The following is a 19,936-nucleotide window of genomic DNA, read 5'->3' as shown; positions in this document are numbered from 1 at the left end:
CAACTCTAGCTTAGATTACAATATTACAAGGTTGGCTTTGGGTGGAGGAAGGTTATTATTAAAATAAAAATTCCGCTACAATTGTTATTTTGTTATAAACACCCTAAAAATCTCCTCACTATTGTGTCAATACTACATGAGGAATTCTAGAGCGTTAAAAAAAAAAAAATAAAATCAAATATTATTTAGTACTTTAATGTGTTTCCCAATGCATTTCTGATTTTATTTATGATTAGAAGAACATAAGGAATAGAATCAAAATACAATTCAAGGATGTCCACATTACCATACCAATCACAGTAAGAAACTATTTTTCCTCTAAATTCAGTGAAGTAGCACATCACAAGTGCTATTAAAGATAGCAAAAGTTTCAGCCAAATTAAACAGAAATAGTAACAAAGACGTTTTATTCTAGGATAAACAGGTATATACTATACAACAATTTCTATGTTTGAAAAGTAAAAGCAGTGTTGAGTAGCTGACAATATATTTGCAAATTATTTTGCTCTGGCAAGCACACGTAATGTTTTCAGCTATTACAGTAAGTTTTCAGTGAACCCACTTACCTTTAAAAGCTGATATTTTATAATTATGCTGGATAGCAGCCACCATGTCCTTCCAGAAGTCATATGTTTTCTGACGATCATGCTGTAAGTGTCAAAAGTCATTATATCAAATATCAGCTGTTTTGAGCTTTCGTATCGAAACAGTGACAGGAATGGCATTAATAAACTAAAGTATTTGAAGTAAAACAGTCTTAGTAGGATTCAGGACACCAGGACTCAGTAGTACCCAGCTTAACTTGTCTGTGGTTACCAAAAGTTATGTTGGGGGTGGAGGGAGGAAAGGGAAATGAGAAAAGATTCATATTGTGAGGAACTGTTACAGCAAAGGGCAGCATTAGACCCAATAGCATCTTACTGAGTGAGCCATCCCACTCACATCTGAGAAAAAGAAGTGCCTAGAGCTGCAGATACTGTACTTAATTAGCAGCTGAAATTATTTACAGCCTGGCACTAATATCACCTTCCACCCTCAGCACTGGCAAAACCCTCGGCTGTAATTTAGAGGTAATGTCCTCCTGCCAACAGCTCCACCCCAAACACTGTATAAAACATTCATCCAGATGCCAGGCTGCTCAGCACTACATTACATCGCACTCTGAAGGCTGCCAAAGCCCAGCTCTGGCAGAAGGACAGGGGAAGGCGATCTGCACCTATGCACGCTCTCTCAGCATTTCTAGAAAGCAGCCAGGCACAGAAGAGCTCCAGCTGCCCTCAGCTGCCCTTTCAGCATCTCACCAAGGAAGAAGAAAAACTTATCAACCAGCACTCTACAACTCCGAAAATTTTAGGAGCAGTAAATTAAACACAGATGCAATTATGCAGCCAGACAGTATTACAGAGCAGAGAATTATCTACGGAGCTTGTAAGGGGTGCTCAGGGTTACAAGGTATTAGGCAGCAGTAAAACAGATAGTAAAGTCTCTTGGAGTTTCTACACCATAGAAGGTATCATAATGTTACAGGCTTCTCACACCTACATTAGGATAAAATCCAATGCAACTGTTAACAGATTTCATGGCATTGCCCTCTGTGTCCTGACCTCTGCATTGATACCTAGATAATGACTCATTTTGTAAGCATAAGGCATTTTCTAGAGAGGGAAAAATTCAGAAGCTGGAAGAAAAAAACAAAACAAACCCACGCAAAACACCACAATGAACAAACCAACCCTTAACATTGCCAACCAAAAACATGTAGCTTATAGGTACTGAAGCAAGCTGCTATTTCAGGCCTAATCTGCCATGGAGGCTTCCAGAGGAATAGCCTGCCCTTAATTTCACAGCCAGCAAGTCACACGGCCAGGCTCTTCTGTGCACGACTGGTACAGCACCATGGCGGTCTGCTTATCATCCACTGGCTCTACAGGTTAAGAGCAGGAAAGATAACAATGCTGTGGCTTTAAGATTTTTTTTTTTTTTAATCAATTCCTATAGCAAACCATTGCAGAGATACATAAAAGGACTAATAAAAAGTTTCATATATGTCAATCTTCAGTTAGCTGCTTGTCAAGGTCATTATTCAGAGCCATGTTCAGGAGATGCTGGGGAGCACCTATCTGACCAGTGGCGATGGCACTAGCCTACAGGAGTAGCACTAACCTTGGGACAGACAGAATCAACTGTCCACCCCCTTCACATTGGAAGTGGATGACTTGCTCCTTAGTTTGGGGGTTTGGCTTTTTTTGTTTATTTAAAAACAAAACAAAACAAACAAAAAAAAAAAATCAGTGCAATGAGGTAACTTCCTTAAGAGCATCATTTGGAGCATAGATGGATACTAGTTTAAAAGTGAGTACACTACGTTCAGAACATTTGACCTCAGAGAAGACTAAGATGACTGACAAACTAATTCCTTTCAAACCAGCAGCCATTTCATGAGATGTATAAGAAAAGCAGCAATTCTCAGAAAGCAGAGAGAAAACTGCATGCATGCCCATGCAGTCCTGCATGATTTTGGCATCGATTATCAAATGTGATTTCATTAGCTGAGGTATTGGACAAAGAAGTATTTTGTAAAGACCTTCAGTGTGAAGATCTAAAACACCAAGAAGCTCCTCTGCTTTGTCTGAAATTATGTAAGAGTCCTGGTCCTGGGACACAGCAAAAGCAGATTCATTTGTAACAGTGTAGAACAGTCCAGCATCCAACTCGTGTCTAAAACCATCTTGCATTTAAACCTAGAAATTCTTCCATTTGTTTTCAGTAGGAAGGTTTCCTGATCCTAGAACATGGTCTGGAAATGGTAAGAAAACAGCCCTTACTGAACAGGCTCCAAGAACAGTAAATAGAAGCCTCTACTTCCTTTTAGAAATGTGGAGGAATAAAATGTGACTGTTTCTAACCCCTAGTATGCAGAATGTTGCAGGCATGAGTGCTGGAGCGCATCTCCTGCCTTGCATCTTTCTCATCTGGTTGATGCTAACCTTCTAGGGAATTCCTGTAGCCCTCCTGTTGAAACTGGGCCAACATCTGTTAAAATATTCAGGAACTTCGAGCTGATAAAGAAGGTGCACAACCCACTTCTGGAAGCTCTCTGGAGAAACAGCATGAGTTTAATTCTCTCTTGCTGAAGATGGCACTTAACCAAGTGTTCCAGCTTGAGAACTAGTAACCGAACATGCAAGCTTATAACACACATGCTGAGACATGCTTTCTCTCCCAATATGTAGGTGATTTGTGCTGAGTCTAAATATAAGCTGAAGTAATACAGTACAGATGTCACATCTGAGAAAGGGTCCTAAGCTGTGAACAGTAAAGGACGGGGATTAATCAGGCACAAAATTGTGAGTCTTATGGTGCACCTGTCCTCAGTATTTCCTGATAAGCCAGCTTTAGCTGACTCTTCATGCAGCACCTGGGACTTAGGCAGCAATCTACTTAACATGCTATTCTGGAGTGGAGGCTAAAGCCTCAAATCAGCTGATACCCAAAGAGATCCAAGATACCCATCTCACAGGTCTGAATTTCACTCTGCAGACAAAGTTTAGTATTTGCAATTTTCAGTGCTGCAGTGTTTGGGAATTTTAGCCAGATTATGTCAGTTCTCTTCTGACACCACTATACTTACTGTATGAGAGGAACCTTCTCTTACCTGCAGCTGCACCCAAGTCAAAGAGTCAACATTTCTTTAAGCCAATCAAATCAATTAGCATCAAGCTTCAAATGCAGGACTTCTGACATCCTATCTATCTAAAAAGCACTGAAAAAGGTTCAAGAAATCTTATTTTCTGCCTCGAGAATTTAACTTATTGTTTAGCAGAGAAAAAAAAATCTGGATATTATTCTAGAGGTGTATTTACAATCTGTGTACACAGATCAATATATTTAAGACAAAAACAAGTTTAAAAAGGATGGAGGTAAGCTTTCAAGTCATTAACACCTTGCAATTTATCAAACTGTGTTATTCAGAAGACAAATTTAATTCAACTATCATCAAGTATTTTTAAGAACTTTATTTTTAAGACTTTTAAGAACTATATTCTGCATGTTACATAGGAAACGAGAGAAAACAGTGCATTTCTATTCATATCCTAGTTATTTGTGCCCTCTGGTGGAAGTACATTTAATTCAAACATGCCATGTAGCTCACAATTATCCTAAGAGACAACTTTAATACGCTAAGTCCAACATGAAAAATTCTAAACGTGAAAAAAAGCTAAAGACCTTGTTTTTGTTCAATATACTATTTATATCCATTCAATAACGCATGCAAGAATTGTGGTGGGGGAGAGAAAGATAACGCAATACTTGGTTTCAAACCACCCAGCTCTTACCTGATCTAAGCTGTCCACAACCCTTGCACACAAGAGGGCTCCTGGCAGGTCAAAATAATTATCGTACAAATAGTATTTAGCTGGAAAAATAAGAAACAACAATTGCATTTTTTTTAGAAATGTGAATTGTATGCTCTAATCACAAATAAAAAGACACTTAAGTAATAGTATAAGCTCTAATTTGGATTTTACTGGTAACAAGCATTATCTGCTTCCTAATCTTTGTTAGTGTTTGTTCCCACTTCTGATGCTCATAACTGGGAACTGAAAGTTGTTCACATATATCGGGGCAGTGAGATTTTAAAACTACATTTTAAGGTTCTAAAATTTAAGGTGGAAGAGATGAGGGAGAACCATGAGTTTTAAGTGTCACTCAACTCTTCCAAAATATCTATTTCCCTAGCAGTGGAAACACAGAGTTTGAGAAGTTCTTTCACAACCATTTGAACAGGTCTTACACACAGTCTTGTCCTTTGCACACACATGCTGCAGACAGCACCTTAGCCCAAGGGGAAGAACACCCACATTATTACATGAGCCTCCAAAACAGAGCAAAATCAGGAGGATGCAAATGTCCCCCTAGACTGAAATCACATTCAACAATTACCTCCTAGGAGTGAAATGACTCAATTAGTGATCTTTCTTTTTTGTTTAATTCATGATCTTCTTTGTTCTCTCTCTTAGGTATTTTAAAGAACAAGTCAGTAAAACAGGAATTAACATTCACAAGAGAGACCAAGCACACTTCCCAATGAATAAGAAAGGCACATTTGCTATATGACTAAAAGAAACTTTCCTACCTTGTTGCAAATGACTACCTGCAGTTTAGAATAACCATCATAAGTTTATGTCAGTGAAATCTCAAAGAAAATATCTCCAGTACACAGGACAATGCAATTTAAGTGAGCATGTTATGTGTATTACTCACAATTGCCAAGTTCAAAGTAGAATAGAAAGGAAGCAAAACCAAGAAACTTCAATTGCAGGAGAGGAAGTTTTGCTTCTGGACCTGCTCTGTTCTTCGTACTTGCACCTAGTCCTCCAGTAGCAACACGGACAGTAATAAATCAGCAATTAAGAAAAATTTAAGATTTACCAACTATGTCTGAAATTATGTAGGCTGGTAATCTTAATCTACTTCATCAAGGAACAATGTGCCCATCTCTATAACTAAAACATGCCTATCATGTCAGCTCATTTGTCTCATCACTGGTGACCTAAATTTAAGTTGAACTGTATATTAACAGTTGAAAATAATAATAAAAAAAATAAAAACAACTCTCCCCCAAAACATTTACCTATTCCAGTAATTCTCAGCTCAGGTATTTTTAAATATTTGTGGTAAGCACTAACACTACGAGGCACTGAAGGGGCCAGAGCAATTTCAAAGAAGAGGACTTGCTAACCTGAGCGGGAAACCATTCCACTGACTGTACTGAAATGCTTCCACTCCCTCCTTCCAAATGTCTCCAGGATCTCTTCAGATGTCATGCACTTTGTACCATGGCTTGCCCTATTTGATGCATTAAGTTATTTATATTACAAAAAAAAAAAAAAAAAAAAAAAAAAAAGAGAGAGAGAGAAGAGGAAGTTAAAAACAGCCAAACTACTCTTAGTGCAAAGTAATGCATTGCAACTGAATATGGAGGTGCATCCAAGTTGATCAGAAGTAACTCTTTATATTTTAATTTCAAAGCTTCCCAGGACCTAAGCCTTTAACATATACATTACAGTCCTCAATAAAAGCCCTAATACACAGAGGTTTGGTTGGCTGGGGGCACAGCTACTGTGCCTCACCTGCTAACACAATCACTCTGTATGGGTCGAATGTTCTCAATTGTGTCAGGACACATGCTATACTTGAACCATCCATATACACTGCACAATAAAACACAGTGCAGAAAGCCTATACATCATTCTGAAGCCTGGGAACATTCACACAGTGCAGGGCAGAACTATGGTAAAGTGCTAGTTTGAGCCCCACAAGCAGCTGTGTAATATAGAAGTAAGTACAAGCCTGTTTAGGAATTAGAAATCAACTAGTTTGACCATCAAATCGGGCCCCAAAAAGAAGACACGGACTCCAAATTTGAAGCAAATGCAGGCAATGCTAGGAGAAGCAATCTTTTATCACTCTTCCTTTTACTGTGGTATATATCCTCCAGTCTTGAATTCTGTATTTATTACTCTGAAATTCATGGCACTAAATGAATTTCAGGATACACAGAGACCTACAGATCTTTCTTTCTATGAGATCTAATTTTCCCTAGCATCTTCAAGCTCCTTCTCCCACATACTATTCTATCTTAAATACCGAAGAGATTTTTATTTCAGAAAAAAATTAAGGGGAAAACAGGACTAGGATTGACATACTTTAGATATATTTATTTTTAAGATTTGTGATTCAAAACAGAAGTCTTCTTAAAAAAAGAAAAGAGGGAAAAAACAACTAAAGATGAACTGAAATGATGACTGAAGGGAAAATATAGCTTTTAAGAGAAAAAAACAGAATTTTGAAAGCAAATGTATTGGTTTCTGCATTCAGCTTACCTCAGGCTATTTAAATTGTTTTGAACGTGTACAGTAGAAAGACAGTAGTGCTCTTGTCATTAGCATTAGTCATCAGCACTGACTCTGAGTCAGGTTGATCACAATTCAGTGAAAAACCTCAACCTGGATCTTAGCAGAACTGCACAAAGAGTACATTGGCAACCACTGAAAAAGTGAGTTTACTTGCAAGATCAGTATGCCATCAGAGTGTTAGATGTTTATGAAAAATGAGATATTATTTACTAGCAGCTAGTATGGAAATATAAAAAAAGCGTATGTAACATTAATAAAAACTGAGCACCACATTACCAAAGAATATTTAAATTATATCTACTAAATGAATGTATGCTGAAATTAGTATTTTAAATATTTAATAAAACAGCAAGATGGCTTTCAGAAGGAGGAAAAATTTTTTGTGTTTAACAATATAAACTTATTGTCAATATTACCTTAAAACTGTTCCATCTTCTGCTAGTTTCAGGAAGTTTCCTTCTTCTATGTCCAACACCAAGCCTTTACAACTAAGAATAATTTTAGTTTAAGGAAGAAACAAAGATTTAAAGCTTTCAGATGAATGCCTTGCTATAGATCAGAATAATGAAATGCAGTTACAGAAGGTATACAATGATGCTACACAAAGGCAGCAAAATCACAGCTCTTCAAATACAAGAACAATGCTCTATATATGCAAATATATATTACTACAATGAGGACAGGATTTCACTTACAAAGCAAATTCCTACTAAACAAATCCAGTTCCATTGTTCACTGACTATTCCTATAGATAACATTGGAGGATTAAGGCCCAAACATATACAACTAAGAAATGTGATATTTAAGCCACTTCTATTAAACAAATATTTTTTTTCTTGGTGGCAACTCCCCAACTTCTTATTACTAGACTGATAACACCAGTTATTAAGGGGAAGAGGGGCAGAACATCATTCTGAATGAGACAACTGAATATCCAAGAACACGTAAATCAGAAACATTGCCACACTAAGCAGTGCTAACAAGGTGAAGAATTGACAGCGTACAAGAGCTCCTAACTCTCCTAGTAAATCTGTACCTTACAGATAATTGAATCTACATTCACTTATGTTGTTTGAAAAGTTAACTCAGAGTTCAGTGGCTAGGATAATAATGAATAAACGAGACTGAAAAAGTAATGCCACCTTCATCCGCTGTTATAAGGTACCCAGAGGAAAGATGTGCCACGAAGGCAGCAAACAGACCCCAGCCTTTCACAAATTATACCTGGGTGAGCAGCACCGACACACTGGCTACCAGCACTGTGGGCTTGCTGGTCCACATCCCCAGCTCCATTAAGGAACTGAAGCTGAGATACCTAGATCTTAACAAAGAATTTAATCCATCAGAGGGCTCAAAAGATGAGAAATACAGATACGTTGCTTATCACATGAAAGTTGAAATCAATCTGGTTTGAAACTGTCAGTCAAATACTGAATTGCAAAAACAACTGATCCGAACTGGTCCCACAGTAATGCATGCATTACTTAAAAAACACTCCTGTGTTTCTCATAAAAAATTTAGTAATTATCTGCCCATCAAGCCCTCACCCCACTGGCCTAGATAATAACCTGTTAAAACTGGAAGAGATTAATGTTCAGGCTTCTCCTGCTCAGAGGCCACCAAGCTCAGAGCAGCAGCTTGCATTTCAGCCTTTTGCATCACGGATTTGTGTGTGACCTGTCATTCAGCTGCTACCTCCCGGCACGCCAACTTTCCTCAGTTCCTCAGAAGGTTGTTGGGATTATTCTGCCTTACACAAACAAAACCACACCTGTCCAGACAAAAATTACTGAATTCTGATAGTTACAGGATTTGCCAGTTGAACTGAAGGTAGGAAACAAAGGAGATATATAAACTAAGAGATTAAGTCAGACTAAAAGCCTTGTGCCTAGTCAGCTAGAAGCAAAAAGAAAGCTTGGATGCTCAGTTCTCTCTTCAAAATACCACATTAGAATTATCTCATGACAAATATTTGTTCAAACAAGTATTTAAAACTGTAATTTTTGATTTATCTATTGGGCTTGACAATGACAACAACAATGACCTAATAAGAGAAGCTGTTTTCCAAGCTTTCTAACAATTACAGAATAAAGGAAATTATGAAGAAAGTTTGTGTTATTTTCAACATACTCACCAGAAGTCCAAGCTATCTGGAGCTAGAGTCAGCAAGTCCTTGTCATAACCCTTCTCCGTTACCAGATAGTGGGCAAAACTATCATATATTAACTACAAATGAAAAAATAAATGCATTAATTTTATATTGAATATGTGAGACCAAAGACACTGCTTCTCTTGAAATTGTCAAGATACAATGTTAGTGCCTCCTATACAAAATCAAACCAGGGACCTTGGGGCCCTGACCCTCTGCCTCCACTACTGGGGGATAGTGCCTGAGAGTGTTTTTGTCATGGCTGGAAAACAGTTCAAGATGTTCACACAACAGTTCTGGTGCAATGTGTCCAGCATAACCAAATTTACAGCATTCTACCTTATTGTCTTCGTGTTTCAAGGCTGTTGGGAAACAGAGATGGTACGTACCTAAGACTAGTCACTACTCACCCCTCCCCAGTCTTTTTTTTTTTAAGTGTCATAGTTGCCAATACTAAAAAAGTGGATTCTGAAACAATAAACAAATATCTTTAGGGGAAATTTTTAAGCCATCCAAAGGAACCTACTTTGAAGAAAACAGGGAACTAGTAAGTAAATCGTTACTGTTTATATGTTCATAAAGAAGAACATTTTTAAAGCCTGATACATCAGTCAGTGATTTATTAATGTAACGTGCTGGTAAAGTTGTACAAAATCATTTACGAAGATGGTACTAGGCCCTTAAAGACCACATAAAAATAGTAATTACTCCATTTTCCTCATTATTCTTTAATTAAACCTGTTCCCTAGCTTTTTTTTACTTAATTACAAAAGCCGCTCTTGGAATGAATATGAATGACATCTGAGAAAGACTAAAATAAAGGCCAACACTGAAAGAGTAGGAACTAACTGCATCTTCAGCTGTGCCTGGCCTGTCAGCAATGGGCAAGTGTCATTCTCTGTTCTGTGAGAAGATGAAGAGAGAACTAAGTTCAGTAAATGTTTTTGGGATTTTGTTTGGGTTTTTTTTTCCCTCTATTTTGTTATTTTTATTATTTATTTTATTTTATCTCTTTATAGTTATCAACTCTCTAATATATGCCTTCATCAGACAAAATTCTTACCAGGAAGGATGTGCCTGTGCAAGATGTAATGTGCATGGCATAACAGAACAAACATGGAAGGTAAGCCTAGAGTTGTATACATTCCAGCAGGAACTTAAGAGCCCTACATTTTATAACTTGCTACTATCAAACCCTCTTTTGACAAAAGATGCCTCCCTACAGAAAGTGACCCACAGCTAAACGAAGCAACGCAATTTTTCAATGAAGGACACACTGAATCATACCTTTTTATAAATGGGACATCTCAAACATTTGTTTCTATACCAAATTCTGAAGCATCTTGCAATTAGTATAAGAGTCTCATGCGGCATAAAATGTATGGTAGGTGAATGGAGGCAAACAAAAGGGGAGAAGGGGACACCATGAGCATCCATGACAGAAGACAGCTCCGTGGCAAAGTCCTGACATCAACAAAGGAGGACGCGTCAATGAAGATTATCAGGGAGCACATGCCAGTACAGCACGGACAACAGGGATAAGTAAGAGGTGCTGAGAGCCCTTAAGCTCGGCGTCTTATTTTAAGCACCAGAAAGTTTGCAAAGGTCGCCTGTCGAAAGTGCTGCGGGCTCCTAACTCTGCCTGCAGCATCTCTCCATTTGGCGGAGGGAGCTCTACCTTCTCCTCAGCGCCGTTAAAATTATGAAATATTTCAAGAAGCACCATTTTCAAGGGAGAAGACATGGCTGTGCCCTTTGCTGGGGCAGAGGCCTGCCGAGGAACGGGCTGGCAAGACGTGCACTTGTGCTTATCGTTTTAGGTTTCTCCATGGGCACCTGAGCCAGGAGGCTCGGGGCTCCCGGCCCCCGCACCCCCCGGGACCTGCCGCCCCGCTCCCCGGCACTTGCCCTTTCCCTTGGGCAGGCAGTGGCGAACGGGACGGAGCGTAGCGGAGGGGGAACTCGGCTCCCAGGCCGTACCGCATCGCGCCGCACCGCACTCACCCGTGCGCTCTGCGGGAGGTGGTACCGGCAGAGCGTGTGGTCCAGGTCGAAGCCCATCACGTCGCAGTCAGCCAGAGAAAAATCCCCCTGCATGGCCGAACCGCCACCGCCGCGGGGAGGCGGCTGGAGGAGGAAGAGGAGGAGGAGGAGAAGGAAGAAGCGAGGGCGGTGCTTCCTGCGGCGTGGGGCGGGGCGGTCGGAGCCCCCCCGCCCCCGCCCTCGCCCCGGCGCGGGGTCGCTTCGGAGTGCGGAGCCGGGTCAGCTCTCCCCTCCGAACGGTCTGGACAGCCTGGCGGCAAAGCCCGCGGCGGGGAGAACGAGGTTTGGATAAGGCCAGCGCAAGGCAGTTTGCCCGGAGGCGTGTCCGAGCGCTCGGGTTTCAAAAATAACGTTTCCCGCCGAAGCTTCGTGCGCTTGGGAACAGGCGTGGGAACGGAGGCGTCCAGCTGCAGTTCATCAGAGGTGCAAGTCAACTGGAGGGTGCTCTGCCAGGCCTGGTGAGCAGGGCGCAGGTGGGAGCGGAAGAAAGGAATTAGTCTGGGTTAGTATGAGGGCTGTCAGTCAATGCTACACTGTAAGTAGACAAACACTACTACTACTTCTACTACTTCATTATCAAAGTCCCCGTAGGGTATAAGCAACACTATAAAGTAAACAACATTGTTAAAAAAAAACAAAACCTCAGAGGTAACTAACTACCTTTTAATTTCTTGACAGCTTTGGTAATCAAAAAATGTATGACATTCAGAACAGTACAGTCTGCATCCAGATAATGTAATCAAATAGGTATTTTGATAGATGTCTGCCATACAAGTATCACTGTAGTGCAATTAGAAAGAAAGTGCTGTCTGCAAAGAAGTACCGTGTTTGCAGAAAAGGAAACAGATGTGAATGGCATTGGCTCAATTCTGTTCTCTGTGGTTGAACTTGAATCTGTTGTCTAGTTAAGGTCAGACTCAGGGTGCTTAACAGCAGGGCTTGACAGTCTTGTTTGCAGGACCTCTTCATTCCTCTCTGCAGTTCCAGTGGCACCACCAAAACTTTGTTTTGATCCAGAAAAAATTGAAGTCTAGTTCAATTACTCTGCAAATGTTATTTTCAATTCTTGTATGGCTATAAATAGAATAATATAATAATTCTTTGAATTGAGATCAATTGTTACAAAACATTTAATGCAAGTCATCTTTTCCAGCATTGCATTCATGTGCACAGCTGTAGGCGTTATGCTTTGCAGGTGGCAAAGTTGGGGTGCTTAATCACAGCAGTAGTGCAAAACAGCAGTTTTGATTACATGAGAATAATTATGTTTTGATTATATCAAATTATGATTTGATTTTTACAGGATAGCTCAATGATGATTTGATATTCCAGAGTGAAATGCTTTTGGAAATATACTCAAATAGCTGAATGAGATACAATGTACTTACATATTAAAATTCAGTTTGCTATGCTCAGGTAGACACAGATGAGAGAAATTTAAATAACATGACCTATCAGATATGCTTAAAAATGCTACAGAGAAGTTCAGTATCAGATTAGAAAATGGAATAGACAGAAAAAATATATGGAAATTAGGAATAAAATTCACTAATGCTAGTAGTAGGACAGGATGAGCACTTGAGGTGTCACAGCAAGAAAGAAATGGATTGCATAATTGTACCTGAGACCATTGCATAGCAGCTTCTTTCAAAGGCTCTCAATATTTTTCACATATATTAATATGTTTTCTAATGCTGTTGTGCAGGTATATATATGCACATCACCTATATCATATACACCATACATTATACATACATATCATAAATTAGATAAACATAGTGATACATACATATGTTTTAGATAGATGTTAAATATATACATGCATGTATGTATATATATTTAAAATTAACAAGTGTGAAACCTGAGTATACGGACATCCCTCCAGGGATCACAACTATGAAGATGAGGCAGCAGCCTGGGAACTCTGAGCACAAGATACTTTATCTTCCTAAAGCTGCCCAGTTTAGGAAACATGGAGCAAATTCCTGCACCACTTAAGTCAATGACCACAGTTTCAATTGACTTCAGTAGGTCGAAGTGTTCACCCACAGTTGCTGTTTCACACTATTGTCACATTAACTTAGAGTATGTCTGACTTGCAGATTATACCAGTACATCTCTCTTATGCCAGATTGACTGGTTTTTTTTCCACAAGGGCTTATGCTGCTTCCAAAATTGTATTTAGGTTATGGCATTTTAAAATTTTAACTTTGCTTGCTATGCCTGTAAAACATTATATACAAAACTCCCCACAAAAACAACTTAACACACTGTAGCATTGAAAAGTTTGGACAAATATTTGCAAATTATATATTCATTGATAGAACTATGGGGCAGTTTGGTTTGTAAGGGACCTTTGAAGATCATCTAGTCCAATCTGCGACCCACTCTGTTCACTGTCAGATTAATGTAATCTTGAACATCCAGATTTTGTGAGTGCTGCACAATTACATTGCCAGTAACAACAATCTTAGAATTTACAACACAAAAGTACTAATCATATTCAATCTTAAACCACTTTGCGTGAGGAACAATACTCGCCAGTGGAGAGGTTCAGCAAGTAAAATACCAGGTACACAAAGCTGCAGATTAAATTAGAAGATGACAAAAAGAAATATTTAAAATGTTGATGAAGATAATTGGTTTTCTGTTCTAAGAAAAGAGAAGATAAACAAGCGAATATCACCTTTATCTTCAGTATTCACAGCACAAACATGATAACAGGAAAGTATAGGCAGTTTACTTTCAGCCAATAACCCCCCAAATTTATTTATTTTTCACTTGTCTTAAAAGTGCTGCTCTGTCTCTCAATTTCTTTCTTCCTTTCAGATGAAACTTTTAAACATACTGACATCTCCCTCTAGGGCCTTTCTCAGAATGGAGCTGCCTTTAATTGAAATCCTCTGTAAAAACTGAACTACCTTAATATGTTAACAGCATCCTTTCAAATTCCTTTTTCAGCTCTGTCTTTCAAGTTTGATAGTTCCATGAGCTGCTCAGAGATGTCCGAATCACTTAGTTTTTTGCATGGTTAACTTATGCATCATAGTAATTACTTTTATATTGTAAATATGTGGTGATAATCCACTGGGGAAAACTGTAAATCCTGTCCTAGCAAAGGAAGTTTCTAACTGGTCATACTGAAGGAGAAATTCTGTTTTACTGCTGCAGTCACCTCCCTGTGATAGCTGGCGGGAGAAGTCATCCCATCATCTGCTTTTTCAAGTGGTCTAGAGTACATGTGTGAGTAGGCTCAATTTCAAAACCCTCTGCAAAATTTGAGAAATAATATGTATTAAAATGCTGATCCTGATGAAGTTTTGTTTTTCATCCATTAGACTGTTGGAGGATCCAGAGGAAGACCATCGAGATGATCAGAAGGCTGGAACACCTCTCTGATGAGGACAGGCTGAGAGAGTTGGTGTTGTCCAGATTGGAGAAGAGAAGGCTTTGGGGAGACCTTCTTGCAGCCTTTCAGTACTTAAAAGGGGCCTATGAGAAGGATGGGGACAGACTTTTTAGCAGGGCCTGTTGTCATAGGACAAGGGGTAATGGTTTTAAACTTGAAGAGGGGAGATCCAGACTAGACATGAGGAAGACATTTTTTTATTATGAGGGTGGTGAAAGACTGGCACAGGTTGCCCAGAGAGATGGTAGATGCTCCATCCCTGGAGACATTCAAGGCCAGGCTGGACAGGGCTCTGAGCAACCTGATCTAGTTGAAGATGTCCCTGCTCATTGCAGGGTGATTTGACTAGATAACCTTTAGAAGTCCCTTGCAACCCAAACGATTCTATACTTCTATGATTCTTCTGTGATAATTGCTTGTGGTGTGTCTCACCTCCTGCAGCTGCAGCATCCCTCAGGCTGAGGCTGGGACTGAGAGGCTGCCCAGAGGGAGCTCCAGTCCCCTGCCCACTGTCCCCTCAACCAGCATGGCTGGGCAGTGGGGCTGCCCACAGGCACACAGACCTCTATCAAGCGGGCAGGACAGGGCAGCGGGTGCTGCGTGTGCTTGGCGCCTTTAGCAGCCTGCAGGAAACACATGTGAAGTGTGAGGTCTGATGGGTCAAAGCCTGTTACAGACATGAAGAGGGGCATTTTGGTTTTCATCGTGCCTCATGCCTGCTTTCCATGCAGAAGATACTTCTAGCACTATGTAATTTTAAAGCACAGGAGCATACTAACATGCCCCAGAGAGCGAAAGGAAAGTAAAAGAGCCCGGTAACGTATGTAAAGGTGCGAGAACTATGTCAAAATCCTTCAAACAAATCTTAGCTTTCACACAGAACTTGTAGGCCTCTGAATTAGACAGGTACAGCAGCTCCTTGCTTTCTTTCCCCGTGAGAGGGCAGCATTACGATACAATGGAGCATCCCTCGGAGTTCGCTTTGAGTCATCGGGACGTTAATCCATTGTACTTGCCTTAAACTTCGGTTTTGTTTTCCTAAGGCTGTGTAAGTTGACCTTTTCAATTATGTTTTGTCCCAGATATGCAGTTGCAGCCGTTTGCCTATTTAGGCAAATGTTGTAACAATTTAATTTAGAAAAGGAAAGGGGCCCTTTTATTGCTATGGAAAATAAAAAGAGAATTTGAACAAACATGAAGCATTTTCATTTTAGACAAGTAACACCTTCTTACACAAAAGTAAGCTCAGAACATTCTAGATTTGTATGTGTTTGTTTTTAAAAACAAATTAAAATACTTTTGGTGTAGAATAATTCAAACTGAAAAGTGTTGTTGCTGTTTTTTTATATATATTTACTTTAGCACACTGGTAAGAGCTAGAACCTCAGGTTTGCACTTGATTTAGCTTTTAACCTATGAAGTTTGTCAATGCACAGGTAGAGGAGTGCCTCACAGCCCAGTGTCCCCACCCTGCACTGACAGAGAACCTCCATCCCCACTGAAGCATAATGCCCAATCTCCCCACTGGGATAATTCCCTATACTTCATTGCACAAACTTGCTATCTGAGAACTGTAACTTCCATCCTGGACTGACAGGAGGATGGACCCTGTGTCTCAGGCCTAGCCAAATGGCCCAGCTCAGGGAGCTCTGCATACACATCTCCTGAGAGCTCCCTTTATCCTCCTGCAGTCTGAGGTAGCTCCCATACAAACAAAAAATGCTATAACTCTAACTTTACTCCTATCTCAGGTAGATGCACGTATTAGACCCACAGCACACAACTACCCTTAGTGACCCCTGAAAAGCCACCACACAGCTCCCATCCTACAGACAGTTCCTGACAATCCACCACGACCCTTCTGCTTCCTCTGTCATGCATGGATCAACAACCAGGTTCAAATACAATGCAATTACTTTGACATTTGAATGCAGCAACTATTTATCTCAAAGGGCCCAGGGACCACAGAGCCAGCTTCATCCCTGACCCTGCAATCACAGCTTGAAAGAAACACAAGTAATCAGTGATAATCACACAGGTACCATGCATCTCTGGGATTTGGCATGAAATTACACTTTCAGTGGGATTATTCACGTGTTTAAAGTTGAGCAGGATTGCAGGATTTGGTACCTTTTTTAAGTATAGGACATTTAGAAGGAAATGCTTTTGTTTAGGAACCATCAAAGGAGTAAGCTAATATGCAAAAGCAGGCCTCTGACTTATTACACAGTGATGCTTTAGTAGACATAGATCTAACAACACAAATACATTTCAAGGATATCCTGATTCTCAGTAAGAGAACGAAATCTGTCAAGAGTATTTGCATTGAAAAACAGTCACTAGCATTTACTATTTCCTTAGTAAACCTTTAAAAGTTTAGCAAAATACTACATAATCTTCAAGGCATCCCTCTGTGGCACATGGAGTACCTTGTTACTAGGTAGAGAAGCCCTGTGGACTTATTTCACTATTGATCAGGATTTAAGATTTGATTAAATTCTAGTGATTTCACAAGTTTTACTGTTTATTGGGTTTTTTTAGTAGCCTTTTTATATGGCACAAAATATGGACACATTAACGATTTACAGCATCCTGCTGGGAATGGGACATCTGATTACATCTGGCACCTCAGTACTATGTTGGTTACATTCTGTGTCTCATCAGCATAGAAATGAGACTTGTTCTGCTAAAGAGGCAAGATTTCCAAAACTAAACCCAAGAGTTAATTAAAAGGTTAAACAGATAGTAATCCACTAGGTGCTCAGAATCTCTCAAAAGCCTGCTTATTGTCCTTATCGCTTCTCTCAGATCTTGTAATCTAGCTCAGGCTGTTCCCACGCAACATGAAAAGAAGGAAATGAAAATCAATGATTTTGTCAGAGTGATTAATAGTCAAGACCGATTGCTGGGCCCTTAATGAGCATATATTTTCAAACTCTGAATACTTGTCTAAAGATACTTTGAAAGATTTTTCTTTTTGAGCTGGATGTATGCTACACTTAGTCAAAAGAAATTGCACTGGAAATATGGACCTTTTCGGAAGCCATACTTCCAAAGCAGATCTGTATGTATTTTATGGTGAAAGAACTGTGCAGTCTCTGTGATCTGTAAGACACTGCCTTATTTCTTCTAAGCTTTTTGTGAACACACCGTTATTTTATTTTTACAGTTTTAAGCATAAAATGCAGAGCAGGACTCCTAAGTTCTCGGTCTTCATTTTCCATTAATTCATGGTGTGTTCATGTGCATCTAACTTAATTGCTTATGGCTTTAATTTCTTTGTGAACAAAATTGGAATATTCAGACATTTTGAGGATTTCCGAGTTGTTCAAGTAGGTTACAGGCTTGCATTTTAAGCCCTATGCTTGCTAACGATTGCATAAAAGACAAATCTGGTGTATTTCAATAGGCAGTCTGCATGAAAGAATGGAGCTATCGAACAGCCAGTGGGAAATGCTACAAGTATAAAAGGATAGACTTGAAGATAACAGAACTAGGAAAGGCCTAAAGACAGTCATCTTCTTGCCCTGGGGCAGGATCAATCCACCTACAAACATCCTTAATAGTCAATTGTCTAACTTTTTCTTTAAAAGGATCAAAGAGTCACTGAGGCAATTTCTTCCAGTGTTAACAGTCCTTACACACAAAACACACTGAGTTTTCCCCCCCCTCCATGTCAAAACAAAGTCTCTATTGTTCTAAAGCATCTATTTTTTCTCGTGTTGTGTCCTATTCCTGACAGATATGAGAACCACATCATTGTGCACCAGCCTTCTATCTGTTTGAAAGTTGCTGCTATATATTTTCCCACAGATTCTTTTTGTTTGTTTATTTAAGATCCTTCCTTAAAGGCTGAGTGGTCTCAAATCCACTTATCTTTCCTTCTCAATCTGGCTGATATTCATTCATCCCTCCTTTATTATCAAATCATTCCATAATTTTTTTGTTTTTCTTCTGGAATACAGGACCAGAACTTGGACATATTGCTCCAGTTTTGGCCTCACTTGGGCTGAGTACGGAAATAATGAACCCACAATAACGTAACACAGCAATCTGTGCTGTTAAAGTAACATACAAGTTACTTGATTCATTACAATCATCACCATCTTAGGATTTTCAAGATCAAATTCTTTCTATAACTACGATGCATAGAGAAATCAGGTTTTTTCTTTGTTTAGAAATAAGTCATCATCCAGGAGTGCTTGATCTTCTATTTAAGAAATATTTTCTTCTGTATGTGTTCATTACTGAGTATACTGAACACTGAGACTGATGTTACTTGGAGCAGCAATAATAAAATGCTTATAATAATACTTATAAATCTTAAATATAAGAGATTATTTTGAATATAAATTGCATTAGATATTTACTGTTCTGCTTCTGTCCCTAGAGGGTGTCTAGTAATGACCTGATGAAAGGATAAAAAGAAGTATGCTGGATTTTGCTAAGAAGAAAGTTATCTAGAGGAATATATTCTAAAACTCTAAGTATGTATTAAGCATAAAGAAGATTCCATCATGCTGATCCAAGATCTGTGCTCTATTTCTGTGTAAGTCTGTGAAGAAGGTCAGAGATGCCTCTTCTACTTTTAGGAAAAGAGTGTGTTCACATTTACCTACGTTGTGTTGAGCCTCATGCAGTTCTCAGGGAGAAGGGAAATTTGGGTATGGCTTAAAGCTGTGGAAACAAAGACAGAGGAAAAGGAATTTGGGAAAATTTTGTCAGAGAAGGTAAGCAAATTATTTTGTCTACAACAACAGAAATCTCTGTCACAAGTACTCACTAAAAGTATCGCTAAAGGTACTTACTTCCTATTCCCTTTTCTTACTCTCATGAGGACCATGTCTTGCGTGTTGGGTAATGTTCTTTGTACAGCATCTTACTGCACACTTCTGAAAGACAGATACAGCAGAAAGAAAACAAGAAATAGGAAACTATATAGAAAATATACAATGGGAGAGAGAGACCTAGACTAGAGGGTGGATAGACAGTACGCAATGTTCATATAATCACAGGAACTGATCATAGATCCAGCCCTGTTCCTCTATATTATGCTATGCTATTCCTATTGTATTTTGAAATTAATAGCTAGCGGTTTTCTACTGCTTTTACATGTAATATTTCAGTAATCTAAAGTCACTAAAAAGATTTGTTTCTTTAAATGGTATAGCAATATATTCTAATTGTAAGATTTATCTCCTTGTAAGATGCTACCTTTCCCATGTGCACAGGTCAGGGGAGAGTACAGATTTCATTTTTTTGGAAAAAAAAACGAACCCAAACCAAAACCAACAACAAAGCAAACAAATAAAAAAACCTGACCCCACTTTCATTCACAGGTGAAACAATTAGTACAGTGTTTTGATACACTACTCCCTTCCATCCATCTCTCTTTGGACTTCTGTGCTTCTGCTG

At 39.2% G+C, this 19,936-nt stretch overlaps 1 protein-coding gene across 1 annotated transcript in view; it reads right to left on the bottom strand.

The window, feature by feature from the left end:
- LOC308038817 (dermatan-sulfate epimerase-like) overlaps positions 1–11,191 on the bottom strand; it is a 184,803-nt gene extending 173,612 nt beyond the window's left edge. The window contains exons 1-6 of the mRNA XM_080341681.1: positions 11,074–11,191; positions 9,055–9,146; positions 7,337–7,408; positions 5,744–5,850; positions 4,338–4,417; positions 567–648 (exon numbers count right to left, since the gene is read on the bottom strand). Coding sequence (XP_080197807.1) covers positions 567–648; positions 4,338–4,417; positions 5,744–5,850; positions 7,337–7,408; positions 9,055–9,146; positions 11,074–11,166 — 526 coding nt within the window. The 5' untranslated portion in view covers positions 11,167–11,191. The remainder of the gene's footprint in view (positions 1–566; positions 649–4,337; positions 4,418–5,743; positions 5,851–7,336; positions 7,409–9,054; positions 9,147–11,073) is intronic.
- Positions 11,192–19,936: the final 8,745 nt, after the last annotated feature.

The sequence above is a fragment of the Nesoenas mayeri genome, assembly GCF_963082525.1.
Source record: "Nesoenas mayeri genome assembly, chromosome: 3".
NCBI lineage: Eukaryota > Metazoa > Chordata > Aves > Columbiformes > Columbidae > Nesoenas > Nesoenas mayeri.
The sequence above is the reverse complement of the archived record's forward strand: the minus strand, read 5'-3'. Positions and strand labels throughout refer to the sequence as shown.